This window comes from Heterocephalus glaber, unplaced genomic scaffold, assembly GCF_053883595.1.
Source record: "Heterocephalus glaber isolate CG9 unplaced genomic scaffold, H.glaber_assembly_v1.0 deba00000122, whole genome shotgun sequence".
Lineage (NCBI taxonomy): Eukaryota > Metazoa > Chordata > Mammalia > Rodentia > Bathyergidae > Heterocephalus > Heterocephalus glaber.
The window spans coordinates 84238417-84266271 of record NW_028258138.1 but is presented as its reverse complement, the minus strand read 5'-3'; the positions used below and the strand labels follow the sequence as shown (position 1 = coordinate 84266271).

The window sequence follows — 27855 nt, the reverse complement described above, 5'->3', positions numbered from 1 at the left end:
CTCCTGTGCTACCCCTGGCCCCTCCTCAAGCTCCAATCTTCAGCATCCTGAAAACCATAATCTATAAATCACAGGCATTTAAACTGCCGGACACGCCCTGGTTAATCAAGTCAATTAAGCCACACAAATAGGATTGTGTTGGTTCAAGAACAAGCACAATTTATTTCTATGTTATATTTCACATCATGAGCTCAACCATAGACACTGCTCATCCATGCATTGCCCCCAGCCCTTGCTGCTGATAAGCTTCTGGAAACTTCTGGATCGTTCTGATTTAAACTCTCCACTTGTAGCACATGGTGGGTCATGAACCATGTGAGAAATTGACCAAAATTATGGACTCAATGGCAAGAAAAATGCACATGCACATAAGCACACAGACTCTGCACACAATTGTAAGGGCTTCAGACTCCCTGAAGCATCCATCCTTGGACTCATTGAAGACCCCAGTCTACACCATGGCCTGCAGGGGGCAGCAGGGCAGCTGGAGCCCACACTGTGAGGCGCATTCAGGAAAGTTGGGGACGCTGTAGAACTTGATGAGCTTTTTGAAGGCACTTTTCTTCAGCATCATCATCTCCTCCGGGAACCTGGAGAAGATCCTGACCTGGGAGGCACCTCCATTCTTGGGCAAGCCCTCAGCAAGGAATGGTTTCTGAGCGCTCACAGGCACACTGGTGCAACTGAGGGACCGCACTGCCTTCTTCTTATTCTGCATGGACAAATAACTGAACAGGAAGGAGGAGAGCTTGTGCTTGGTGACATCCGGGGCCTCTTCTGAAAAGCAGTCATCCAGTGGGTCCACCAGGGTTTCAAGATGGCAGCTGTCTTCCCTCCTCCCAGGACTGGCTCCCACACGCTGTGGCTGCTTGATGATCTTCTGGGCCTGGGCTGGGTCATCTTCTCCCTCACTGACAGACTGAAGGGGCATTCCCCTGGCCAAGGCACTGCAGGCCCTGGTTTGAGGGCTTGGCTGGGAAGTACAGTGCTGACTAAGAACAAGAGTGGCAGCATCTCGAATGAGGTTCCAGTCTCTCAGGATGTCATCCTTGGTGGTGAACTGGGATGTCACTGTGAAACGAATTATCAACTTGTTTTGGATGGTGGCTGGGATGAGGAAGAGTCGGCCATCTTTAGCTATTTCCTTTAGCATACTTTCTGTGAGACAGTTAGGACCCTGTTTGAAGGATAAAAGAAGTGAAGTCTACATCACAATCCCTGGAAGCATCCCCAGAAGCCCAGCATTTGTGTGTCCAAGTGACTCAACAACCACTCAGCCACTTGAAACACCAGACAATGCCATTCACAGAGGACACAGAAGACAGCTTTACCTTTAGACGAAAAACCACCAGGCCGAGGTGCCTCTTGGCAGGAATTTCAAAGAAAGGATCATTTCTGACCAAGGATTCAAATACCTTCGCCATTTCAGTACCCTGGAATTGTGAACATAGAGAACACAGAGTAGCAATCAGGCAAGGGACAAACTGTGCATAAACTTTCACACATGGAATGGTTTAAACCAAGGGACTCCTTGAACCATGTAGACCTGAGGGGTCTGACCATCTTCTCCATTTGATTTTGCTCCTATTCCAACTTGGACAACTTCCATCAGCTCCCTATTTCCTGTTGCGTCAGAGCCACCTGGAGAATAGACCTTAGGACACAACTTCACCTCAGTTCCAGGATCCAGGAGCCATGTGCTTTGTTACTCAGGCAACTTGGCCTTCTATCCTGGCTTCACAGCTTCTCAACTGTCAAGGGAGCAATCAAGGGCCCAAACACAGCCTATGCTCTGCATCCCCCATGCCAGGTGCCTCACACAGGCAGCGTCTGGCAGGAGGAAGACACCAAACAGGCACTGAATGGACCAGCAATCGCCTGGCCTCACCCTAACCTGCACATTCCCTTGCCTCTCCAGCCTCTTCACATCTTGTGCCTTGAATGCCCTTTCACCCCCTTTGCTCTGACATCCCACGGAGAGCTATTTCACATATCAACCCCACCAACACCATGGATAGGCTTTGTGCCTAGTTCCCGAGTACAGAGCTTCCATTGGGAGGATGAGAATGTTCTGGAAATAGAATGGTTGCACAGCATTTACTTAATGCCACACTGAATTGTATGGCAAAGTGGTATACTTTATCACTAAAGCTTTAAGGATTTTGTATCATATCAATCTTTCATTGACATTTATATCATTTTGTAAGTTTCCCTATGGATTTTTTTTTTTACAGTACTGGGGATTGAACCCAGGGCCTTCACACTGAGTTACATCTCCAGCCTCCCCCACTCCTTTTTTTATTTTTTGAGACAGGGTCTTGCTGAGTCACTAAATTGCCCAGGCTTGTCTTAAACTTACAATCCTCCTGTCTCAACCTCCCAGAGTGCTGAGATTAAAGATGTACACTACCATGCCTGGATGCAGCAACCTTCAGAACCCCTTTCTCTCCCCACTATATGGCCTGTTTCAGAGAGCCTCCAATCACCACCCCAAAACCTTTCATCAGCAAACCTTAAGGCTCACTCTCCCAGAGGATCTGTGCTTCTAGTTGTTTTCCAGCTGTTTTTTACCTTGCACTTCGTTTTCTAGTTAGTCATGATTCTCCCCCATGTGTCTTTCCCTATACACTCATTTCCACACCTGCCCTGCCAACTTTGATACCTTGCTAAGTTTTTCATAAGTCTATATGACAGCCATTAAGACATCACAGTTATAGAGCTAGAATCAGGCCAGCTACCAGGATCAGACGTGAAGCCGATCCTCCCAAGCAAGCAGAGAGATCCAGAAGCTACCTTTGTTCAAGGAAAGAGATCCAAGAACTTTGTTCACCCTCCTCGTTTTCTAGGTGGAGTCATGGGAAAGCGACTTTCCCAAGGCCCTAGTGGTGGAAGACAGGTCCCTCACTGCCACACAGCTTCTCTTCCATCATGCTCTGCTTCCTCCTGCAAACCATGCTCTTCACAAAGACAGAGCAGAGTCCAGGGAGAGGAGGAGGGCGCAGGCGACGTCTCCACCTCCACAGCTCTCCTCTGTGGGCAATGAGATTGCTGCTGAGACCAGGGTCTGCACATACCCGACCAGGTGGGCCAAGGACGGCCATGGTTCCAATATGGCCCCACTCCTTCCTGTGAACAAAGGGATCAGGACCACAGCAGCTATGCATTGTGTTTACATGCTGTCCACGGTGGCTTTGTGCCACAACACAGAGGTTGCAACAGAGACTATAGGGCCCACAAAGCCAAAAACATTGACTGCTCGGTCTTTCCAGGAAAAGTTCACCAATTGTGATGGATTAGCTAATGGTCAATTTGGAATGCCCAGCTGAATCAGCGTGGTTGGGTGTGGAAGATCCACCTGAGGATTGTTGCCAATAGCCATAAGAAGAGAACTGGAGGGGAGATTGTGAGCTGTTGATTTTCTTTTTCTGTTTTGTTTTTTTTTTTTTTTTGGTATCAGGGATAGAACTCAGGACCTTTCACTGGCAAGGCAGGCAGCAGAACCACTGAGCTAAATCCCTAGCCCTGGCTGTTGATTTTCTAGGAGAAGCTTGCTGCCTGCAACTGGTTTTCCTGATGCGAACTTGGCTGTTCTCATCAGAGGAGGAGCTCAGGGCCTTGCTGTCCTTGGGAAGGGCTGCTGTTCTCGTCAGGGGAGCTCTGATCTTCACCTTGGGCATCACTTCCTGGCTCCAATGTAGATCCCTCAGCCTGGTGGCACAAATGTTTCACCTCACCGGTGTGGGATTTCTGGCTTCCACCATTGGCCATTGGGCCTTCCAGGAGCAGATCCTCAATATGGACAAGCATGAGACATTGCCGTGGGCTCCAGGCCACTGGCTGGACTTGTGGGGGACATTGTTTTGGACTCTAGGCCTTTAGCTGGACTTGTGCGAGATATTGCTGTGGGACCCAGGCCCTCAGCTGGATTATTTGGGCCTCGAATGTGTGGTTAGTCTCTTGCATGCCTCTGAATTTGACTTTTTGGGTAAATATCATAAAATAATCCTATAAATTATGTGTCCTGTACTAATGTATTCCCTTGCCTAAACCCTGACCACAACACCAATCCTATTGAAGGTGATGAGAGGATGATGATGAGAATTTATTACCATTAGAAGAAGACAGGGGGAGGAGGAACAGGGGCAACCTTCACAAAGTACTTGCCAATCATCAAGGCCCTAAGGCAGCCCTGGGCTAAGAACCATCTAACTTTTCTTTTTTTCAAATACTGAGATGTTTATTGCATTTTTTAAGAAGTCTCCACAATCTTATTATCCTGTTTCAAATTCTTCCTAAATCCCTTTACAGCTCACAACATGGAATACTGAAACAGCCTCTCACGCCGTTCCACCTGAAAAGACCACTGAGGAATGATATTTTTGGAAATAGAGGGTTTAAGGCAAGAAGAACTATCTGTGGATTATCTCACTGAATTCTCACAATAAGCCTTTGAGAGTGATAATATAGTTTTCCCACTTTATAAATTAGGAAGGCAAACATAGAAAGATTAATTTATCCAAAGTCACTAAATAGTAAAGGGTAGAACTATAAGTCAAACCCAGATTCCATTCTAATACATGATTCTACAGCACAGAAATTAACACACAGCTCTGTATAAGCTTCAAGAGCTCAGCATAGAAAAGGAAGCGCAGGGCTATGAAGGAAGCATTTGCAATTGGGAGGTGTGGAGAAAGCCCCAGGCCTTCTCCTCTCAAGCAGGTCAGTGACTGTCTCTGAGCCTCACCCAACCAGGGTGACCAGGCCCCCTCCAGCACTGTTGTGAGACTCCAAGGATGCGCTCCACTGTTTTAAACTTAAGGCACTGTGCAAGTAATAATCATTACAATCATAATTGTAAGAGATGAAATTAACTTGTACCAAACAATTTCATTTTAATTCCACCCCTTGTTGCTGTGGGACACTGGTAGCCAACCTTATAGCTCAGTCTCCTGTCACTGAGTGGGTGACCTTGGATGCCAAAGTGGCAGAGACCACCCTAGAAGAAATACTCAAAGAAGCTCCCGAAGGAAGTAGGACTTAACCCATGCACAGCATTCTGGAGGGAGAAGGCAATCCAGGCAAATGACACGGGTGCACAGTGGGCTGGCTGTGGAGTCTCCACAGGTCTGTGAAATGCCCAAGCTAAGGAAGGGCCGGCAGTCAGGGCCTTGAAGGCAGGCAGGAGCATGGCCAGCATGGACCGGCAGTGGGAGTGGGTGGGACTCAGAGGGTTGGCAGCAGAAGGCAGCACTTGGGAAGGCTGGTGACTGCCTGGTTCCCCACCTGACAGACCCTCCAACCATGAGTGTAAGGATGGAGAAAGAGCGCAAGGTACCTAATGTCCCTCAGTATGCTGGGTGGCAGCTCCTTCTTGCTAAATGTCCATTGTGAGTCCAGATGTGAAATTATGAAAGTTAAGACTGGTCAGTTATGGCCTGAACTATTTCGATCGTGTTTGTCAGATGAGGAAAGGTGCCGAGGGAGGGACAGACACACCTCGTAATAAAGAGCAGCATCCCTGGGTTAACCCTGCTGCTGTTATGTATGGCTGTGTCTTTCCCGGAGGAAACTGAAGTTCTCGGTGGAGTCCCACCTCTTCCACAAAGACCATGAGGGAGAAACGGTGCCCAGCCCCCTCCCCCTGGGTCCCTTTCCTGGCACCATAACTGTGACATTATTGAGTGGAATTGAAATGCACCGTACCAAGCAGGCCTTTCATAAATACCTGCTGACATATTATCTACCAGGCCAGGCCAGGAGAGCTTTGGTCCAGGCAGGGCCATAACAGTGACGGAAATTTCTAGCTGGCTGTGACAGTCGGGATGATTCCAAAAAGGTTGGATTCCACCTTGGCCATACACACTGCCCTTCCATTTATTTTCTTTTTCCTTCTGCAAATCTCAAGCCACGGCTCCCCAAGGCCCAGTGACAGCAGAAGGATTAGCAGAGAAGACAGGCACCAGGCAGCCCTTGGGGACACGCTGTGCTCAGTGCTCCTCTAGTGAACAGAGAGATGGCCACCCTGAGTACCGAAGGCCCAGAGCTCCTCTCCCCGCCCAGACAATGAGCCAGACACCAGGTCCCCAGGGCAGGTCTGCACAGCTGAGACGTGTCTTCTCCCCCCACAAGGAGAGAAACCAACCTGGGCTCAGCCCCGCAGTGAGCGTGCTACATACATGTCTGATGTGGGCTTGAAGATTCTTCACCCCGAAGGACCGAATCACGAACCAGAGTTTAATAGAGCGAAACCGCCGGCTCAGGGGGATCTGCCAGTGCTGGAAAGGAACGAGAGCCCACGGTCAGAGATGGGCGCCTGCCCCAAGGCACCCCTAGGCATCATCTGTGGCCTGCCTCACCCTCCAGGGACAATGTTGTCACCAAGACTCTCCGAGCTGTTGCTAAGGAACGACACAAGGCAAGTTACCCAAAGGACACTCTGCTCCAGTGGCAGCCAGTAGTCCCTGTCCAACAGAAAACAGTGGAAACCAAATCCCTGACCTTGAACTACGAAGAGCACTTTGCTTCAAATGCTACTGTAAAAGCTCTTTTAAACTTTGCTTCAAATGCTACTTTCATCCCAGCAATTCAAGGCAGAAATTCAAGGTAGACGCAATGCATTTTTACTTTCTCTAAACAAACCTAAGTTCCATGAATAGCAGAAGTTAAAATTCTATTTCTATTCTCCCTGAAACACACCAGGTGTGATCAAAAATACAGTAAATGTTTACATAGTTTTAAATTATTACAGTAAAAGACGTTGCTGTAAGTTCCCCTCAAAATACTCCCTTCCTCCCTTCAAACACACTTAATCCCAGCATTCCTGGCACTTTCTGAGGCAGATCTGGAGTCCTTTTTCATGTCTTTATGAGGTGTAATCAAAAATATGGTGACTACTGCTGCCAAGTTCCATCCAATGGAAAGGCAGCTCGTAAAAATATGATACTGCATCCTCATCCACCTTATTCACCGGATCTGGCATTGTGCGACTTCTGGCTCTTCCCCAAAGTCAAAATGACCATGAAAGGTCAACGTTTTGAATGCAATCAAGACATCAAGGCAGCCACGACAGCCCAACAAAAGCCACTCGGGGAAGAGGACTTCAGAACTGCTCCCAAAAGTGGCAAAAATGATGGGAGAAGTGTGTGTGAACTAAGGGGGCAGGTTGTGAGGGGGATTCGTGGCAATGTCTCTTCTACTGTAATAAGTGCTTAAAACTAACATTCACCGTGTATTTCCATCACAGTTCGTATAGTAGTTAAAAGCAGAGTACTTAAGAGTGAGGATACTGGAGCTCGCAGAGCACAGTTTCTCCTCCAGCTCTGCCCATATTAGCCGTGACCTTGGGGGGCCTCCTCACTGGCTTGTGCCTGAGATAGAAGGAACAGCGCTCCCAGGGAGGTAGACAGACATGGGGACGCAGAGAGTGGGGAGGACGTGCTGCCTACTCAGATGATAAACAGCTGCCTTTCTGTCCGGAACCCCAGAAGGTGAGGTGGCCCTCACTGAACCCCACTGCTCTGTCCTGACTTTCTCCTGGGAGGATCTCTGGCTCTAGTGGCATCGCCCAAGCTTTCGGATTTCAAATAAGCATCCGAATCTCTGCCTCTGTTCCACTAAAACTAACCCTTCATTCTTGTGACCAAATGCAAAAGAGCTTAAAGTTCAAAGATGCAAGTACCGTAGATCTGAAAATTTCCAAACCACTATTAAACTAATTTTTCAGATGTGAAATCAGAACAAAGGGTTTGGAAAACATGCAGTTATTCTAATGAGTAATGTGGTTTTTTTTTTTTGGTACTGGGGACTGAACTCAGGAACTTGCACTTTCGAGGCAGGCGGCAGAACTACTGAGCTACATCCCGGCCCACAGTAATGTGATTTTTAATAACCTCTCCATCAAATGACAAAAACCCTATACCATTCTTTCTCTTCTCTTTCTTTCTTTCTCTTTCTTTCTTTTTCTTTCTTCCCTTTCTTTCTTTCTTTCTTTCTTCTTTTTTCAGTGTCAGAGATGCACCTCACCCATGCTACCCTGGGCTATACAACCTGTCCCACAACTTCTGTTCACTGAAAATAAATATTTGCCTTGTCAAATATTTATCTGTCCATCCAAAAGATTGATTGACAAATCCTCACATATGTCCTCATCTTCATCCTCCGCCCCATTTTCCTGAGCCAGGCACAGTGAAGTTGCCCGGTGCTGACAGACAGTATTTCTCCCACTAGAGCACTAAGCCTTTGGTTTCCGAGCAAGCTGCTGGCAGAGGAAGGGCTTCCGGCAGCCGGCAGAGGGCACCAGAACCTGGCAACAGGACACCACAATAGAGCAGAGAGTAAAGGTCCCTGCCCCACCTCCTCTCCAGCTGACACTCCAGGAGAATAACGCCCGGATGCAAGACCTGTCTCTAAAAGTGTTCTGATTTCCAGATGGGTATGACAAGCCAGCCACTTCCTTTCAGCAGCCAATGAGCACGGAGCGGCAAAGATGACTCCCTCTGATTCTCCCTGTCTTCTTTATCCCAGCTGATCCTCTTCTTGTCACTCTTTCAAAACCAATCCATACTGACCCAGAAGGGTGGCTCTAGCCAACCATTTCCATTGGATCAGGAAATACGGACTCAAGAAAGCCGATGTGGGCTCTTCCTTCACTTGAGACTTCCCTGCCTCTTCTAGGACCTGTCGAGGTTCTGTGGGCCACCCATGCCCAGGTCAGGACCCTGCTCCATCCATGCGGGTTTCTGTGCCTCCAGAGGGAAGGTACCGTCAAGGAAGGGCACTTCCACGGAGGCAGAAGCGAATCCTGATTTTAGGTGACTCTCGGACCCTGGGAATTAAGCCCTGGCCCTGCTCTCCGCCTGGGCTCGGAGCAGGGCTGCGCTTCTATTTAAGACTGCAGCCACCAGAGCTCGGGTCAGAGCAGCTGGAAGGAGCTCTGGGAATACCCCAAGGACAGTGGCTGTCAGTTCTAAGACTTTCTTCATGGACTTGAAAATTAAACGCACAGGCTTAGAGATGGGGAAGGACAAGCACAAAGCAGCACTTTTATAGAAGCAAAAATAGTTAGGGTCCCCTGGACCAGTGCTGGGAAAAGTTTCGTATTTTTGTAAATTGTCTGGAAAAGAGAGAGCACTGTAAAAATCTCCAAACTGATGGGAACGAACCACAGTAAGATCTTGAGATGCTATGGGAAATGAACAGGAAAGCCAACGTGAAATTCTCCATGAGCAAGGGCCAAGATAACACTTGTGATTACAAGGGTCCAAGCACACAGTAGGACAAAGGGCATTGTTTCATGCTCAGGAACAAAACCTAGCTCTAAAATTGGCTTCCAGGGAATTGTTTTTAATTTAAAATTTCCTGAAAACTCAGCAGAAAGGGGACTGGAGATAAAAGAGCCAGGGTTTGCCTATCTTTATTCACCTCTTGAGGGGCTTCTCTCCCAGGGCAAGCTTTCCACCTGCAATTCTGATCCAAAACTTCTGAGTCTTCAGGAATTGTGAGCAGGAAGGTGAGCAGAATGAATAACCAATGGAATCAAGTGAAGTGGAGCTGTTATTTTAGAGCCAAAAGCCTGACACTTTCAGTTGTCCAAAAAGTAAAAGCCATTTCTTCACCAAGAATGTCTCTCCCAGACACCGAGCGCTGCCCTAGTGCTCCGAGGTACTAACTCATTTAAGCAAAGAAGCCAGACCATTGCTGCCATCGGCACTTTCCAGAGAAGGCATCCTGGTCACAGAGTATGAGTCACTTGCTCAAGGCCACCCTGGTTGGTAAATGGAGGAGCCAGGACAGAAGCACAGGCGATCTGGACTCAGCCCTTCCATGGCTGACAATTCGCTATGTAGCTTAAAAGAAGAGCTTTTAGGAACACGATGCCTGCCATTGTCTAAGCGTGTACCACACAGGACTGTGCCATGTGATTCCATCAGACCCCTAGGTGCCCTGTGAAATGGGCACCACTGTTCCCACTTTGGAGATGGGGTGCCAGGGTTCAGAGAGGTCTGAGAAGTTTCCCAAAGGCCCACACCTGCTGTGGGTTCCAGGCTCCACTGGCTGCACTATAGGTAACATGTGTTTATGCCCCTGTCACCCCAAAAACCAAAGGAAGGGCTTATCTTCAAATGAGGGGCAAACCTGAAGAATTGCTTCCTTACAACGTGGCACAGGCTGAGGTGGCAGGGAGAGAGGTGGGGTGCAGGCCCCGGGAAGGCCAGGGGTGCTTGTCCCAAAGGCTCTCTTGTCTCACCACTACCACAGAGGTCCCCTCGGGGCCTCCCTTCCCACCAAGGGATGCTCCCTGCCACCCTGCTCCTGGGGAGTGAGCAGAACGGGGTGCCCAAGCTGGAGAAGAAGGCAGGGAGAATTTTAAAAGGCTAAAAATATTCAGGAAATTTGCACGCTACCTCAAAGGCGGGTCTCAGTTTTAGGGGTTCGAAGTTTCTGGGTTTCACTGGATCCACCTATGGGCAACTCGAGGCCAGGGTGTCCTGTGGCAGTATGTGGGGATGAGCTCCCAGCGGGTGTCCTTCTGAAGGAGCCACTTAGGGGAAAACCGCAGGGATGATATGTGCGGCTCCCACCTCGCGGGCCACTCACCATGAAGTCGGTGGCCGAGCCCGAGTTGGCGTGCCTGAGGTAGACGGGGTTCACGCTGAAGGTCTGCTGCAGCTTCATCTTGTCCTTCACCCTGTGGGTTCCAAGCGGAGGTCACGGCCAAGGTCCCTGAAGGAAGCCAGGCCTTTCCGCCCCCCCCCGGCTCAGCTGCAGACTCACCAGAACCCTGTGCAGTCGAAGTGCACCATCATCCACTTGGACGGGTTGAAGGTGAAGGAGTCGGCGAACTCGACCCCCTTCAGGAAGCCCCGGAACTCGGGGCACAGGAAGGCTGTGCCCGCATACGCAGCATCGATGTGGAGCCACAGCCCCTCCCTGACACCTGCGGAGGCCAACGTCAGCCGCTCGCCATCTCCAGCTCAAAGGCGCCTCTCTTGCCCAGCCGGGCTGGCCACTGGCCGCAGAGAGAACGGCTGGGAAGGATGCAGGCTTCGCGTGGAGATGGGGCGGCGTCTCTGTGAGGGCCGGGGCTAAAGGAAGCACCTCTGCCTCCCCAGGGGAAAGTACCAAAACCTCCCCGGCCTCGTCCTCTTTGTGGACAGACGGTCGACTCCCAGCCTCTGCCAAGAGCATCCCGGCAGCCAAGCCAGGCTCCTGCCCGCCGGGAAGGAGCGTTAGTGCGTCCAGCGCAACACGCAGAGAGGTGACTCTCCTTCCTGGTGGGTTTCTGCCCCCGGGACTCCCCTTCTCTCTTCTTTTCCGAAGCAGAATAGAAAGGGCTTCACCATGGCTTGCTCACCACATGTTTCAGATGTAACGTGCTTTGACTAGATCTCAACATGCAGGAGAGAGCATGAGGAAACCTAGGACTGCAGCCGTGTGGATCGTGATTGTCCCTCAAAGCCATGCTTTAAAGGCTCGAGCCACAGGGTGGCGCTCTTGGGAAGTGGAGAAACCATTCTGAGGCAGGGCCTGGCGTGTCTTAGGTCATTTCCAGGGTGCCCTCCAAGGGACCCTGATCTCTTTCTCTCTCTGTCTCTCTCTCCCTGGCTTCCGATGAGGTGAGCGGTTTTGCTCCACCATGCGCTCCTACCACTGTGTCCCGCCTACCCTTAGACCCCAAAAGGACGGGGCCAATGACGGACTGGAGCCAGTATTTTTAAATGTATTCCTTGTCTTTCCAGCAGACAGGGAGATACTCACAGATGGGGCCCAGCTCGGACAGGCAGTCAAATGCACAGACCCCAGTGGTCCCCAGTGTGGCACAGACCTGGGGGGATAAAGGTAGGTTAGCCTGGGAGAGCTGAACCTGGACGGGGTCCCACCCCACACATCTACCCTGCACATCCCACTGGCACAGCATCGTGTCACACTGCATTCCAGTAGGAAGGGCCTTTTACTTAGCTACCTGGTCCACATATACATGTGCATTTGAAGTAAAAGTTTCCCAAAGCAGTATATCCTCCGGCTGTAGGAGTACACTCAGATGTTTTCCATTCTCTTTTTAACGCTGCTACGACCCACAAAATATCTTTGCTGACACACCAGCGGAGAGTGACTCCTGCTTGTGCAGCCCTGTATTTGGGACCTCCCTGCCCGCCTCTGCAGCCAGCTCTGCACCTCTGTGCTGCACACCCACGTCCACTCCCCCTAAGCTCAGGGTCATGGTCTGACTTACAAACACGGGCACCAGGCCCCGCCGCCTGTCCTCCTCAATGGCCCTCTGGAGCACATCCCCTCGGAGGGAGAAGTTGTCGTCCACAGGCAGGAATTTCATCTTCACGAGGGAGATCAAGCCCGCCTTCTCCACTGAGGAGTGAGCCTAGGAGGGCCGAGGAGGACCCCGCCGTGAACACACCCAGAAGCTGAAGACAGGGTGGAGGGGCCACGGATGGGGGCACCTGACAAGCGGCATGCCTGCGCTGGAAGAAAATTTCTCAAGGACCGCACCTCTGGGAGCCAAGGGCCATGCAGCGGCAGATGCCTCACCTGGTCAGAGGCATAAGCGACAAGACGAGCATTCAGAGAGGACTCGTCAGCTTCGGGCTCCAACTGCTGCATCGCCAGGATTTTGTTCTTCCTGGCTGCCAGGAGAGCGACCAAGGTGGACTCGCTGACCGTGCTCTGCAGGCATGGAAAGATCACCAGGCTGTGTGCCCTGGCCGAGTTTAAATTTCCCCTGCGTGTGTGTGTGTGTGTGTGTGTGTATGTGTGTGTGTGCGCGCGCGCACGCAACAGCTACTCCCAAGAGAGCCCTCCTTCCTCCCCGACCCACACACCTACTCTGCATTCAGAAAGCAAGTTTGCATCCAATACCACAGGCCAGAAAGGAGTGCTCCGGAACCAGAGAAAAAGTGCTCCAGAACCAGCAAAACTCATTAAAAACAAAACTCCCTCAGGGATGGGGGTGTAGCTCAGTGGCGCAGCCCTTGGTTACCATACAAGGCCCTGGCTACAATCCCCAGCACAGAAAGAAATGTGAAGAGACAGAAAAAAGAAAGGAAAAGAGAAAAGAGGAAAAGAGGAAAAGAGGGAAGGGAAGGGAGACCAGAGCCCCTCATTTAGCAGGAATGGAAATGGAGCTTGGTCCACAGGGAAATCCCCCAGAGGTTGTGTGAGAAGCTGGCCATTTGGCCTTGGTTTGGTGGTCAGTGGCTCTTGTGACCCTGCGCTAACCCTGCCCCCGGGAAGCTCCTGAACACCTGTGAGGTGGACAGCACCTCTTCAGGTTGTGTCCTGAGAGGGGAGGGGTTGGATCGGACCCCCCCCCCGGGCAAGACTGAGGGGACTGCGGGTGGCATTGGCACCCTCACGTGAGTGTGTGACACAAGAGTGTCATTCATTCGCACACCCTCGGGTGTCTCTGCCACTCAAAATCCACCGCTGAGGGAACCCTATTAAAAACCTGTGGACACGGGCACGGGCAGTGGGGTGGGCCAAATCCCACCAGGTATTGGGTGGCCACAAATTACTCCATAACAAAGAAGCAGCGCAGTAACTCCCCCTCCCACGGCATCCGGTTCATAGTTCACAGCCTGCTTCCCCTACACCGCCCCTGATCCTCACCACAGGGCTCTGAGATGGTTCTGATTCTTGTCATACTACAGACGAGAGCCAGATACCCAGAACGGTCATGGGACACGGCTGAGAAACAGAGAAGGAACCATAGTTTGGATTTAGATGGGTCTGGGTTTGAATCTTCATTCTCCCACTTGCCAGTTGTGTGGCCCAGGGTTACTTACTAAACCTCTCTAAGCTTTCTTCATTTTCTTGAAACCTGAGGAAGGTTTATTCACAGGGCTCTTGAGACATTGAGCTGAAAAGCAAGACCTGTGCAGGGGACACTGAGCCTGGCCTCCTATAGGACACCTGGGGCTGTGACCACAGCGTGCCCCATGCTGGCTCCTTGTAAGCACTGGATGTGACTCTCACTGGCATGAGTCGGGCAGTCACCTCACTGGCAGAGGCCCCCAGCGAATGTGTGGGTTCTTATCTCGGAGCAGCCTGGCTGTGTGTATTTCATGTATTTCTCATTTTGCCCTCACTTCCATTCTTTTTTTTGGTACCAAGGATCGAACTCAGGTCCTTGTGCTTGCACAGTAGGTGGCAAAACCACTGAGCTAAATCCCCGGCCCCTCACTTCCATTCTTTAGGAAAATCCTACTACTATTTCTGTCTTCTACATCATAAAACCAGGAAAATTGCACATTCCAGAACATTCAAGAACTGGGGGTTCTCGGGGTCTCGGCACGAACACCTGATGACTGTGCATGGTCTAAGGAGGTGCCCAGAGGGCCCCATTCTGTGACTTTAGTCTTGAAAAAAAAAGGATTTGAAGAATCGTTATTTGACAGACCCCCAAAGACAGGCCGGGTGAGGTGCCTGGCTTTGTGCTGTTCATCTCCCTGCCTCCAGGGAGCTCCCAGATCCCGGGATGGGGAGGGCTCTCCTTGCCTTCTGTTTTCCTTTTTTACCTCAAGGTATGAAATAGGACAGCCCAGGACAGTTGTCAAAGCATCAACTAAGAAACCTGAGCTAAGGAACCCTAGGGATGCTAGGGATGCGGTGCTAAGTGCAGCTGGTGCTTCTCTTTCAAAGGAGAGGGCAGAGAAGGTGGGAAGGAAGGCAGGGAGCAGCTGTGGGAAGGAAGCGGGGCAGAGGCAAGGTGACCATGGTGTCCATCCTGGTGACAGGGCAGTGGGGGCAGAGGGAAAGACGTGGCCCTCGGGAGCTCAGGGAAGTCTGGCTCTCCTCCCACTGCTTAGCCCCAAAGGCAGACAACCCTCAGTTACCTGCAAGACTCCGCCACCCTGGCTACCCGGGTGGCCGTGCAGGAAGTGGTGAGGGAGCCCCAGCATCTTGGCCAGCCAGTCCATCATGCTCATCTCCAGCTCCGTGCACGCGGGGCTAGACGCCTGAGAGGAGAGAGGAGCCAGATCAGCGCAGCCCACAGTGCAGAAGTAGCCGGGCCCTGACTGTGTCGCTGGGATCTACCAAGTCACGGAGAGACCCAAATGTGCCTTAAATCCCAAGGGAAAGCTTTTTGACTACGAAACTACAATGGACCCTTGACTTATGAACTCAATTCTTTCCCAAGGGCTGGTTGTAACCCAAGTTGGTCAGTGAAGGCTCAGCTCCTCTCCACAGCCTTCAGGGTCTCTCTCCTGTACACAGGCAGATCTCAGTGTCCTTACAGAGACCCTGGCCCAGGATTTCTCAGGGAACCCCACACAGGAAAGGAAGCTGTCATGTTCCTTCCAGAGCTCTTTAAGGGTTAAGTCTGTATCTGAGGCCATCCAGAAGCACAAGTGGCCAGCACTTGGGTCATAACTCAAGACTTTGTGCATAAGTTAAAACTAAAATTCTGGCCATAACCCAAGTTGTTTGTATGTCAGGCTGGTTGTAACTCGAAGGTCCACTGTACAGCAGTCTGTCCCAGAAAAAAAACAGTAGTTCCTTGACTTACCCTATTCCCTTTCCCACCCCTACACCCCGTGAAAGATCAGGCTTGGGTTATAAGGACGTTTTCAGTGGCGCTGGCCACAATTTAGAGCTGAGTGTGCCTAAGGATTATGAAGGAGGTCTTAGGACCCATCTCTAACTTCTCGGAGGCAGGAGTCCGGGGGCAGTTGGGACCCAACAGTTACCAAAGTCCTGGGCCGGGGATGTCGCTCAGCGGCACCTCCCCTGCCTGGCAAGCGCAAGGCACTGACTTCGATTCCCCATACCGGAAAAAAAAAAGTGCTTAGTTAAGGCCACAACTGTAGCAATAAACAGATCTCAGTTCAAATCTCATCTATGTCTCTATAAGCTGCGCAATCTTGGGGCGATGATTTCCTCACCTACAGAATGGAGCCAGTACTTGTGATTCCACGGGATTAAGAGATCAGAAGAGATCTTTTAGACAAAGATTAAGCTTCAAGAATGTAGCCATGATTCATATCACTAACACTTTTATTTTTAATTGACACTGCTACTATTGAACTTGGACCCCCGCTGAGGGATCAGAGCATGCCCGAGGATGCCACTTCCTGCCGCCTGCCCTGCTCCTACTCACCCAGGTGAAGCCCAGGCAGTTGATGGCATCAGCCAGCATGTCCCCCAGCAGCGATGGCCATGAGGTGAGGGCCGGGTAGTAGGCGTGCATGCGGGGGCTCTGCCAGTGCACCACCTGCGGGCAGAGCGTATGCACAGTTGGCACCAGGGGGCTTTCTGGGGGGCTCCCTCCCGCCAGAAACCCTCGTGGCAAGAGGAAGCCACTCCAGGAAGAGCAGGCACTGCTAATGCAAACAGCTAAGTGACAATAAGATACATTCACCGGCCTTCTTGGCACCCACATGCTCATGTGAGCGGGCTTCGCGATGGCACCTTGCATACCCAGAAAGGAAGCAGAACGCTACGAGCTGGCACTAGACTCCCCTGCTTACCCTGCGCTGCCCCTGCCTGTGACCAAAGGATGAGGGACAGGAGCTGCAGAAGAGCCATCGCTCCTTGCATCTTGCCAAGAGCGTCCTGTGAGGGGCACTGAGCTCCTGAGGAGTCCCCAGGAATGGGTTCAAAGCTGTCCTCATGAAGGAATCGAGAGAGCAGAGGCCAGCGAGGAGGCCAGCCTCCACACTGACCAGTGGGCCCATGATCGAGACCGGATGCAAGGGGGGCTGGTGGACACAGAGGCCCCCCAACAGCTCTCCAGATGATCAGCGGTGGTTCATCTGCCTCGATCTAATCTCTCCCCATCTCGCCACTCTGCAAGACCGTTGTTCATTTCTGCATCTGCGTCTTTGAGCAACGCTGTGGCCCTGCAATGCTACTGCTCGAGTCTTCCACGAACCCTTGTCCAGCTCCCGAGCCCCTCCGGCCTCATCCTGAGCCCGGGGAATGGTGTAATTCAGGGTGTCCCCATGGAGAACTGACGTGGGAGCACATCAGTGCCTCGCCCTGTGATTAGTGCACACTGGTTCTTACAGTGTCCAAAAGCAAAGACTATGTCCTATGCGGCGTGCCTGGTAGAAGAATAAGACTTAGGTCTGGGCCATAGATTTAGCTCAGTGGTTCCAGCCCCTGCCTCGTAAGTGCAAGGTCCTGAGTTCAATCTCTGGTACCAAAAAAAAAAAAAGACTTAGGTCTGAGGACACAGGTTCCATCCGACCTCTGCCCCAACCATGTTCCTGTGGATGTACGGTGAAGCGAATGAATTTAAGCCCCAGGCCTTTATTTGCCTAGGTCTCTTCGAGATCATTTTTCATTTTGTTCTCTTCGAGGCAATCCCGTAATGTGTACTTCACACCCCATAAGGCCAGGGTCGCTCCTGCACCTGGCTTGGCCTCAGTTTCTCATCACACAATAAATCCTAGCACTGTGCTGCGGATGGGCGTGGACGAGGAATGTGCACAGTGAAAAGCACTCATCTCAACAGTGAGCTTCTGGCTTGGTGGTTGACCCATCCCAGATCGCGACTGGACTCTCAGATCCTACATCGCTTCCTTTGATGCCCACCAAGCGGAGACGCGGGAGGCAACAGCAGAGCCTGCCACATCCCATGCTTTGTCAGAGCGAACCCTGACAGGCCTCGTGCCCCTGGCCCAGCTTTACAGATGAGAGTGGGCCGGGCAGAGCCTGCTGTCATCGCTGCGGACATCATGCCTCATGGGGGAAAGGTGGCAGATGCTAGCAGCAAGACGTGCTAGCTCCAGAGCCCAGGATCTCTAAGCAGGATCTCTCTCCCCACGTCCTTCTCTCTCCCCCTCTCTCTCCTCCCCTTCTCTTCCCCATCCCCAACCATATGTATAGCCTCAAGTAAGTTCGTGTTTTCTAACCAGGGATGGAATTAAAGCAGAAGGAAAGCTTCTCTTAGCCGCTCTGGAGGTAGGGAGGCAGCAACTCCCCATCTTCAATGCACAGTTGACCCAGGAGAGAAAGCAAGGGGCCAGCTACCTTCAGGCTCTCAGAGGCCAGTGTGAGATGAAAGATTGGGTCCTCATTATCACTGTGCTTGGTGACAGTATTTTGGAAACCCCAGAAAAGAGCTTCCACCTCCGAGCCTATCAGGAGGCAGCTAGTTATCCACTCTCCTTAGATGCACAGGATAAGATAAACCAGAGGCAGCTTTATCCAAACAGACAGACTGCACCCCAGCGGCGAGGCGACCCCTGGGCCTGATGAATCAGCTTGCCTCGGCCTCCGAGGTCGTTGCTGTCCATCTCCCCCGGATTACAGTTAGCCCCACACGGGAGACCAGAGATAATCTTATTGGGGAGTCGCCTTTTGGGGGAAGCTTTAGTGAGTGATACTGACATTTTCAAAAGATGCTTGTGAAATAGAGGAGTGGTCAAAGAGAAATGAGTCTCTGGTTTCCTGCCCTGAGTGGAGGCCTCTCCCCCTCCGCCCCCGGATGGATGACTCCAGGCCAGCACTCTCCGGAAATGGAGGGTCAGATCTCAGCTTCCAGACCCACGGCTGGCCAGGATGCCGGCCTGGGCAGGGAGAGGGAGGGACAGCCAGACCGGGCAACAGCGAGTGGCAGGAAGAACAGACCTTCCGGGTCAGCCTAGCTCAGGCTGGAATCCTGGATCTGCCAGATCCTAATCTGTGACTCTGGGTCACCTCTCTGAGCCTCAATTTCCCCATCTGCCCTTCAGGGTCACCAAGGGACCTGAGTGAGCCAGCCTGGGACAGAGGCACTGGGCCAGTGCAGGACAGATGCCCTTGGTATGAGGATTGGGTGGTGTCACTAGAGACCAGGCTTGGAGGCCAGGTGTCCACACGGCCCAGCCTGGCCAGCACCAGCGGATCCTGCCCCCAGGGACGGCTCAGCCACAGGACCTGCCTGGAGAGGAAGGTCCCACACTACCTACTGAGGAAGGAGGGGCCTGCAGTACCACCCAGGTGACAGGAAGGGCATCCTTGGGGGCTGTGTTCCCCACTTCCTTCTGTCGCTTTGGCATGGACTCAGGGACTGTCCCCAGCCTCCTCTCCCTGGCCTTTCTGTTCTCTGTTGTCCTTTCCCCTCAAATGCAATTTTGGAGGAGTGGGAGGTGAGACAGCAACTCAATAAACAGTTCAGGCTGGCTTTAAACTCACAGTAATCCTCCTGCCTCGGGCTCCCAAGTGCTGGGATCAGAGATGTGTGCCACCAGGCCCTGCAAGCCCAATCTTCATTTCTTGTCCCATCCCTTAGATGGCCAAGCTTCTGCTAGACAACAACTCAGGGTGCAGTCATATCCCTGAGGCCCCCACCCAGACCTGGCAGCAGACACGCACTCCCAGCCCTACCCCAGTCCCTCCACAGCCCCAGGAGATGGCACCGATGCTGGGGGACAAGTGTCAGAAGCATTCATGGTCATCCTGGACTGATTCAAGGCCACCACCCAGCCATGTGCCCTGAAACACTCGCTCAACCCTGCAGCCCGCTCTCACCCCAGGCATGATGATGCGCTCAATGTCCCCGAAGATGCTGTCCCAGCTGTCGGGCTCCTCCGGGGCGCTCTCGGGCAGCAGCGCCCGCAGGTAGCCGGGCTGCACATCCGGGGTCACCCGCCTGTCCCGCACAGTGGTCAGGTACTGGCAGATGTAGTCCACCATCTCTCTCCCTGCAGCAAAGAGAAGCCAGGTCACTGCCTGTTCCCCTTGGGTCGGGCCACCTGACTGATGACCCACCTTGCCCTTGACTTCAGAATCCGAAAAGACAGAGGAATGAATGAGGGGGATGCGCGATCCCAAGTGAGCAAGAGGGAAAAGCCAGGGCCCCAGCACCAAGGCTAGAAATGGACTTCCTCCCCTTCGAGCACTCCCATGGCCACTCCTGCCTCAGAGATAGAAACTTCCCACTCAGTAGCTCTTTGTATCTGAAATTGTTACACTCCAGGCGCTTAGATGTGCACACTCGTGCGCGCACACACACACACACACACACACACACACGTCCTGCGTTAGCACGGACAGTGCTCTTAACACAGGGCAGCTGGCCACATGTGCACCTCTCCCGGGACCTGTAGTCCGCCCTTCTGTGCACTCTTGGATCCTCCCAGCATCTGATGAGAACCACAGGCACGCATGCCACACTGTGTGCACTTCCAGGGACGGCGGAGACCCTGAAGCACAGCTGGCCGGCCCAGCTGAGACACGGGAAGCAAAGCTCCTGACCTGGGTCTGCTCTGGCCGGGCCCAATGAGACAGCAGATTCCTCCCTGGGGGCCCAGCCCAGCCTGGCTCTGCCAGAAACACTTCAGGGCAGCGCGCAGGACACAGGCCTGACTTGGTGCCCTCTCCCTTGCCCCCTCTGACTCAGGATCTCACTCTCTCTCTCTCTCTCCCTCACTCTCTGTGCCATGTGAGTCTCTTCCATATCCAGTACCTTCCTCTGTACTCCCTATGCTCCTTTTTCCCCTGCAAGAGCAGGAGGAGGAGGAAGAAGAAGGGAAGGAAGAGCAGGAGGAGGAGGAACATGATTTCTTCCCTGTCAGCTCATGCGAAGTTCTTATAAACAGAACCCGCCCCAAACAAAACCGAGGAGTCAGAGAGATTTCAGCAGCCAGGCCTGGGCTCACACACTGTAACCCCATCATTCTGGGAGGCTGAGGCAAGAGGATGGAAAGTTTGAGCCCAGCCTGGGGAACACAGACAACCTGAGGGCAGCCGGGAACATAGCAAGATCCTGCCTTACAAACCCCGCACACACTGTGCTTCTTCCCTCTGCTCTCTTCCTGCCCTCCCACAGCCAGGCCTTGGGGCTCCAGCCAGCACCACACAGAGCGGGACTGCGGACTGACCGTCCCCTCCTGCTCTGGGCCATCGCTGGCACCTGCTAGGTGTCCGAGCTGTGAACAGCCCCACGGAAGGACAGACTTGCGTCCCGCAGTAAGGGATGAGTGTTAGGGTTCATGTTAAGGAAGGAGAGAGATTTCTAGGGCTGACAGGAAACAGGGGAAATCTGGCTCTATTTCAGAAGATGAGTTATCCCCCCACTTGTGGGTCAGAAATCCAAAGCATCTGCTCTATGTGAAAGCAGAGGGGACAGCAAGAGGACAGGAAGGCTGCAGGAAAGCTCAGGAGTTTCAAACCCCAACCCCAGGCACCTGCGGGAAGGAAGCAGCTCTGAGACCCCAGCAAATGACAGCACAGACCCAGGCCCCGCTCACCTCGCCGTCTGTACTCCTCAGGCTCCATGCTGGGGGGCTCCATGCTGGGCTCGGGCTCCTGCTCACACAGGAGGTGGGGGACCGGAGAGCACAAAGCTGCCACTGTCCTGGCGCCAGCGCTGCAGCCGGAGGCCCTCCTTTAAAGGGTTGCAGGGGGCTCTCAGCTCCGCCCAGGCCCCTCCTTCGGCGTCACTGACCCCACCCCTCACCTCTTCCCCAGTCCCTGTGAGATTGCGACCACAGGGCAAAGGCTGCTGAGCAGCGCCCCGCACTCGGCATCCCAAGCCTGCAGCTGGCCTGGCCCAGGGCACGCTGCTGCTTCGGGGGTTCAGACAGAGCCCCAGCTCGGACACAGCCCCAAGTCAGGGCCCAGAATGAGGCCAAGGCACAGGATGTGTGGCACTAGGGATCCACCTGCCACCTGCCACTGCTCCCTGGCCAGCAGCCGAGGACAGCAGCAGCCGAGGACAGCGGCAGCCGGACCTGGCCATGCCAAGTGCACTGGGAGCGGCCGGATGTGGTCGGCCAACAGGACAGGGTTTCTTTCTGTTACTACTACATGTGTTCCCCCACCCCAGGTTCTGTGGCGGGGCTGCAATTAACCTGACCTAAGGTGGACTAATGGAAGAGCCAGGCGTGGTAATCCCAGCACTCAGGAGGCTGAGGCAGGAGGCTCACAGTGAGTTCTCAGCCAGCCTGAACTACATAGCAAGACCCTGTCTCAACAAAACAGACAAAAGTGAGCCTGTGGACTAACAGAACACCTACATTGAATTACATTAAGCATAGAAGTCCCCCCAAAATATACAACTCCCAGTGAGTAAATAAAGCTCAGGGAGCATCCGGGGCTGCGGACAGGAACTAGGGGGTGTCTGCAGAGGGGGGGCCACACTGGTGGTGGCAGGGGCATGGCAGGAACTGTGTGGGGATGATGACAAGTCTCTCTGCTGCTGAGAGCCGCCCAGGGCACCCCCTTCCGGCCTCAGACAGCTTCACCAGTGTGGGTTTCCCCACGGGACAGATAGCTCGAAGAGCTGCTCCTGCATCCCCAGTTTCTCAGAACAGCCAGCCCAGCCGATGCTAACGAAGCACATTTCGGGATGGCATTGTCCCCCAGAGTCACATTTTGGGGTCACGAGTCCTGAGCTCCCCCCACAATGACAACACCTCAAGGCCCTGCCGCTTCCTGTTGCTATAGTGAGTGGCTTTCACGCCTCAGGAGGCTGAGGCAGCAGGATCACCTGAGCCCATGATTTGAGACCACCGTGGGCAAAATAGTGAGACACCCCTCCAAAAGCACAGTGGGCCCCTTAGGGTCACTCCTGAATTAATGCCGAAGATGGGTGATTTATGGCGGGACCTTGCAAACCATGGCCTCAGGACGGGGCCGTCACTAGAGAGAAACAGTATGGAGGCCAAAACCCAGGGCAGCTGGAGGCTGAGTGCTCTAAAATCCCTCGAGGTTCCTGGGAGGCAGGCGCCCCATGAGGAAGGAGAGGCTGTGTAGTATGTGCATCCCCACCCAACTCTCACGTGGGCTGTGGGGAACCCCGCATACATCTGGTCACAGGAGTATTCTGCACGGGAGATAGGAGAAACCATTGGATTTTCCTTTACAGGGTGGCTGAAAGAGTGATTCAAAAGCTCCCAAAGTGGGGCGTGGTTTGCACACCTGTAATCCCAGCACTCCGGAGGCTGAGGCAGGAGGATCCCTGAGAGTCCAAGGTCACCCTGGCCCACACATAGCAAGACCCTGTCTCAGAACAATAAATAAGTAAAATAAAACATTCCTGGTGGCAATGTACAATAGTGAAGCCATTTGGGCACATGGTCTGAAAGTTCCTCAAAAGGCTAAATGTAGCTCTCCCTTCAAAGCCAGCAGTTCCACTCTGAGGCAGAAATCCCTGGAAAATAAAAACCTACATCCACCCAAAAAACTGAGGCACAAATGTTCTTAGCAGCGTTCTGGACAACAGGCAAAACGTGGGAACCATTCCTTTGGCCATCAGCCGATGAATGGATGAATAAAAATGTGTGATGGCCACACAGCAAAACATTATTCCACGGTGCAGAGGATCGGAGCTCAGTGCCTGGCAGCATGAGGCCGAGCTGGACAGCAGGAGCCAGCTACACACCCACCCTGCATCAGCCTTCGGAGACACATCCAGAAAACCAGGGCTACGGAGGCAGAAGCAGACTGGGGCCACCAGGAGTGAGGTGGCAGGGACCTGGGGCAGCCAGGCTGCTGCTGCTGCTGGTTGCATGGTGGGGGAGGGGAGCCAAGGAAAACGTTCTGCAGTCTCCATTATGGTGACAGGGCACAGCTGCAAATACGCTAAAGTTGCCAATTGCACACTTTGAACGGTAGGATTTTATAGTCTGGTAACTATAGTAAGCTTTTAAAAAAGAAAACAAAAAATGCTCTGGGAATATAAGATTTTTAGTGAAAAAGTGGCCTAGTGAATTTGCACCCTAGTGATAATGCCAATAAATCTTTTTTTTTTTTTTGGTACTGGGGATCAAACTCAGGATTTTGCACTTGCCAGGCAGGCGGCAGAACACTGAGCTAAATCGCCAGTTCAATAAATCTTTCATAGGAGTAAGTTTAGGACAAATAATATTGACAAGAATAATAACTGAAACCTATTAGATTAGATTTTTTTTTTTAAGACAGGTTCTCACTACAAACCAGTCTTGAACTCACTATGTAGCCAGGCCGGCCTAGAACACACAGCAACCCTCCTGCCTCAGCCGCCCAAGTGCTGGGATTACAGGTGTGTGTCACCAAGCCTGGCTAATAGCTGACATTTATTGAGCACACAAGAAAATATTGAGCACTGGGGTAAGCACTGTAAATGGAAAAGTAGCTGTTTTTTTCTCTTCAGCTGTTATCTCTGCTCCTATCCTTTCTTATATTCTGAAAATCCAATTAACCTATTCTAAATTTTTAATCTCACTTTATATATGTATTTATATATGTACACATACATACATATTTTTTATTTTCCATCTTCTCTCTCTGAGAGCATTTGGAATTTTTTCAGACCTAATTTTGAGCTCTCTATCCAAATATATTTAATATGCTGTCTTAAGACCAATTTTTTTTTTTTGGTTGTAAACTTTTTTTTTTTTTTGGCTTTTTTAAAAATAATTTTTGGGCTGGGGATTTAGCTCAGTGGCACCGCACCTGCCTTGCAAGGACAAGGTCCTGAGTTTGATCCCTGGTACCAAAAAAAAAAGTTTTCAATGCTTTTCCAAATTTTTAAATCTCAACTTTTACTACCTTGAACATAATAGACAGCTTTTAAAATTGCTACTCATCAATATTCGAGACACCCCAGACCAACAATAAGAGATTGTCGGTCCTCTGACAGTGGTCATCGTCTCAGTGAAAATACCTAGCGACTTTTCAGAGGTTCTATTTTGAAATTCAGTAGTTACCTTAAAAGTGCATAATGAAGAATTAGTCATTCAGAATAATGAGGGAACTCCAAGGAGTGTGGCAATAAGGTTCTTTTCCTACCTGTATTAAAATCTACTATGAAGCTTTGATAACTGAAACGGCACATGGTTATAGGAAAGGATAAATAAAAAGAACAAATTAACTCCAATATGTACAGAAATGTAGCATATAACAAAGACAGTTCCTCAGAGCAGAGGGCAAAAGACGAACAACATAACACGTTGTGCAAGAACAAGAGGAAGCCATCTGAAAAGGAAATGAATTGGCTCCATTCTTCCCATGGACACTTGGATACATTCCAAAAGTCACCGATTGAAATGTAAGAAATAAAAGCACACAATTACATGAAACCATCACCACAGTCAAGGTGCTTGACAATTCCCTGGATACAGGCCTATGTCCAAACTCATCAAAGGATAAGTATTTGAAGTATGCACTTTTGTACATCAGCTACACCCCAATAGGGCTGTTCAAAAAAAAGAAGATGAAAATTACATAAAGAAGATTAGGAGCTTTTCCATACAACCTTAAAATGAAGAGTGCCTTTATAACTAGGGTTGAAAAGCTGTAAATTCAATCACACTTTTAAAAATCCATAAGGAAGCCAGGCATGGTGGCTCATGGTTATAATCCCAGGACTTGGAGGCGGAGGCAGAGGATGGCAACTGGGCAGCTTAGTGACTTATTTTTTAAAAAACAAATAGGCAGAGTGAAGAGACACCAGGTATAGGGTCCTAATAACCTCAATGAGTGTGGATATTATATCCCATAAACATGAACCAAGAGTAACAATATTGACAAGAATGAAAGCGGAATTAAAGGAGGAGGGAAGGAGGGAGAGGGAAGGGGATTTAAAAAAAAAAAAACAAGGTGTGTTATGTGCGTGCACCAGCTCCACAAGATGACTGTAAAATGCAGGTGCTGCAAACATGTAGGAATACAATGTTAAGAATTAAAAAAAAAAAAGAAAGGGTGAGGATGTAGCTCAGCGAGAAGGTTCAAACCTCAGCCTCACCCCTCAAACAATCCATAAGGAAATTCGGAAGATAAATGACAAATGGAGAAGAAATCTTTGCAATTCACAACAACATGGTCTCCGTCTCCAGCTAGCACAGACACAGGGAAAGGCTGGGATTGGAAGGTGAGAGGGAAGATAGGAAAGGACCTCAGCCTAGGGAGCAGGAGGGGCACACTCTGATCCACTCACAGAGGCAGGAGGCCAGCTTTCCAGGATTAGCTGGTGGGCTGGGGTCGGGTCAGTCCTTATCTCAGTCCTGGCACCACAGGTCCGCATGGCTGAGGGAGCTCTGTTCCCAGGAAGGGACTGGCTGTCTGTGGTGGCTTCTGTCCTGTGGGGTCCACCTCTCCTGGAATCCAGGTGACCACAGGTTTAGGACAGTAGCTGGAGGCTTCTGGGTGTCACTGGAGGTCCCTGTAGATCTCTTATCCTGAAGGGGATGAGGTCCTGTAAGCTCAGGGCAAACCCACCCTGTCCAGCCGGCTCCTGGACTGACTCCCTAAGTGGTCAACACAGCCCTTGGCAGAGCTGGGCAGAGATCTGATCCAAGGTTTACAGGAACAAAGGATACAAAACGGTGGTCAAGCTTTGCTCTGCTCTTAGTGACCTGCTGGGCATCTGTAGGCCCCAGTGAAGTCATGCTTCATAGCAAAAATGGCTTTGATGACCCTGATTGTCCCAGAAGAACATACAATCGTGCTTTTAATGAGTAGCAGGCAAGGCCCAGGGCCCTGCCCATCCCCGGCCCTGCTGTGGTCCCTGACTACGTCACCACGGTAGCTGCACCTCCTGGTTTCTCCAACAGACCAGGCCAGTTCCAGTAGGAGGACAGAAAGATGCTCACAGTCCTGCTTAAAAGCTCCGGGAATAGTTGTTCCTTGACTTGCTGGTCTAATTTCTGCCTACAGCCTCCTGCTGGTGTCCTGTTTCCCCCACAGCACTTAGTTCAGCTGTGACTGGGGACTCGAGAGCCCGTGCCTGTGAACTCCCGTGAGCCTGGGTTTCCATCTGGGCTCCTGCTATGGCCCATACGGGGATCTTTAACCCGGCTGGGAGGTAGGCATGGTGCTGAAGAATGAGGACGGTAGAGACGGGAAAGAATGGTGATTTACTCAGTTTCCAGTCCATCTCAGCCAAGCCCTCCTTGGGAGGCAGATGAGGGTGCGGCCTGAGGGGAGGCAGGAGAGGCTGCCGAAGTGGGCCTTGGAAGAGGGAGTTGGCAGGTTGTGTACAGCTATGTACATCTCCACATGCCCCCGGCAGAGGTGACTGGCCCTGGGGACAGTGGCCTCCGCCCCAGGGGAAAGCTAGATCTGACCCCAGATGTCTGCTCTCTGGAAAAGAAGGGCGATAAGAGGTGTGTTTGTACATGACTTATCACTGGAGGAATTCCTTGCTCTCATTCTCCTACCTGTCATACAGGCACAACAGGTATTTTTTCATTTAAAAAATGTTTCATCTTGCTACGCAAGCATAAGGACCTGAGTTCAATCCCCGGTACCAAAAAAAGAAAAAAATGTTTCATTTTAGCCAGGTGTGGTGGTGCACACCCATAATCCCAGCACTTAGGAGGCCACAGAAGGAAGAGTGCCAAGAGTTTGAAGCCAGGCTGGGCTACACAGTGATGTCAAGGCCAGCCTGAAACACATAGTGAGACCCTGTCCCAAAAAACTGAAACGAAAAAAAATTTTTTTCACTTAGAAAAATTAGGAACTCCAATACACAAAGAGGAGAAAATAAAAATCCCAGAGAAGCAGAGCTGACATTCCATCAGTCAACAAACACTTTCCAGGGACTTTCCTTTTGCCGGGCACTGTTGTGCTGGCTGAGGATGCCACCATGAAGGGATAGGTCGAACGGTGGCAGGAAGGGTGGCTCAAGTGGGTCAGGCCTTTCACAGGGGTGGCACCTGACTGGTTCGGAGTGGGCCAGCGAGCCAGGGGAGGACTGGGGCAGGACAGGGCTGTGACTCAGCTTCATTCTGTGTTCATCGCTCTAGCTGCCCTTTGGGGACGTCGAGTCATGGGAAGCAAAGAGAGGTCTGGCATCATGACCTGGTAGGAGATGGTGTGCATGGAACAGTGGGAAGCAGTCCACTTCTAGGAGCGGTTCAAGAGAAAACACGAGATTTGCCAGCAGTGTGGCTGTACCTGGGAAAGCTCAAAGACCAAGAGTAACTGTGA

General features: G+C 51.6%; 1 protein-coding gene across 2 annotated transcripts; it reads right to left on the bottom strand.

Moving 5' to 3' along the window:
- Nucleotides 1-133: 133 nt before the first annotated feature.
- Nucleotides 134-21345, bottom strand: Hdc (histidine decarboxylase). Of its 2 annotated transcripts, XM_004835425.4 has the most exons (12): nt 21192-21345; nt 19471-19643; nt 16112-16225; nt 14847-14969; nt 12544-12678; nt 12233-12376; nt 11758-11824; nt 10774-10936; nt 10597-10687; nt 6177-6275; nt 1332-1433; nt 134-1177 (listed from the first exon to the last, which is right to left on the bottom strand). In XM_004835425.4, the coding sequence occupies exons 1-12, from the start codon at nt 21232-21234 to the stop codon at nt 452-454; spliced, it is 1980 nt and encodes a 659-aa protein (XP_004835482.2). In that variant the 5' UTR covers nt 21235-21345; the 3' UTR covers nt 134-451. The 2 variants fall into 2 exon arrangements, with proteins under 2 accessions (XP_004835482.2, XP_087037007.1); XM_087180881.1 differs by lacking the exon at nt 16112-16225.
- Between the last annotated feature and the right edge of the window lie 6510 nt (nt 21346-27855).

Coding starts and splice junctions, on each gene's coding strand:
- Hdc (XM_004835425.4), bottom strand. CDS start 21,234: ATGGAGCCCCCCAGCATGGAGCCTGAGGAGTACAGACGGCGAG. Junction 14,970..16,111: donor ACTGCCTGGGCTTCACCTGG/GTGAGTAGGAGC, acceptor CTCTCCTCTCAG/GCGTCTAGCCCCGCGTGCAC. Junction 6,276..10,596: donor GCTCGGCCACCGACTTCATG/GTGAGTGGCCCG, acceptor GTTCCTTTCCAG/CACTGGCAGATCCCCCTGAG.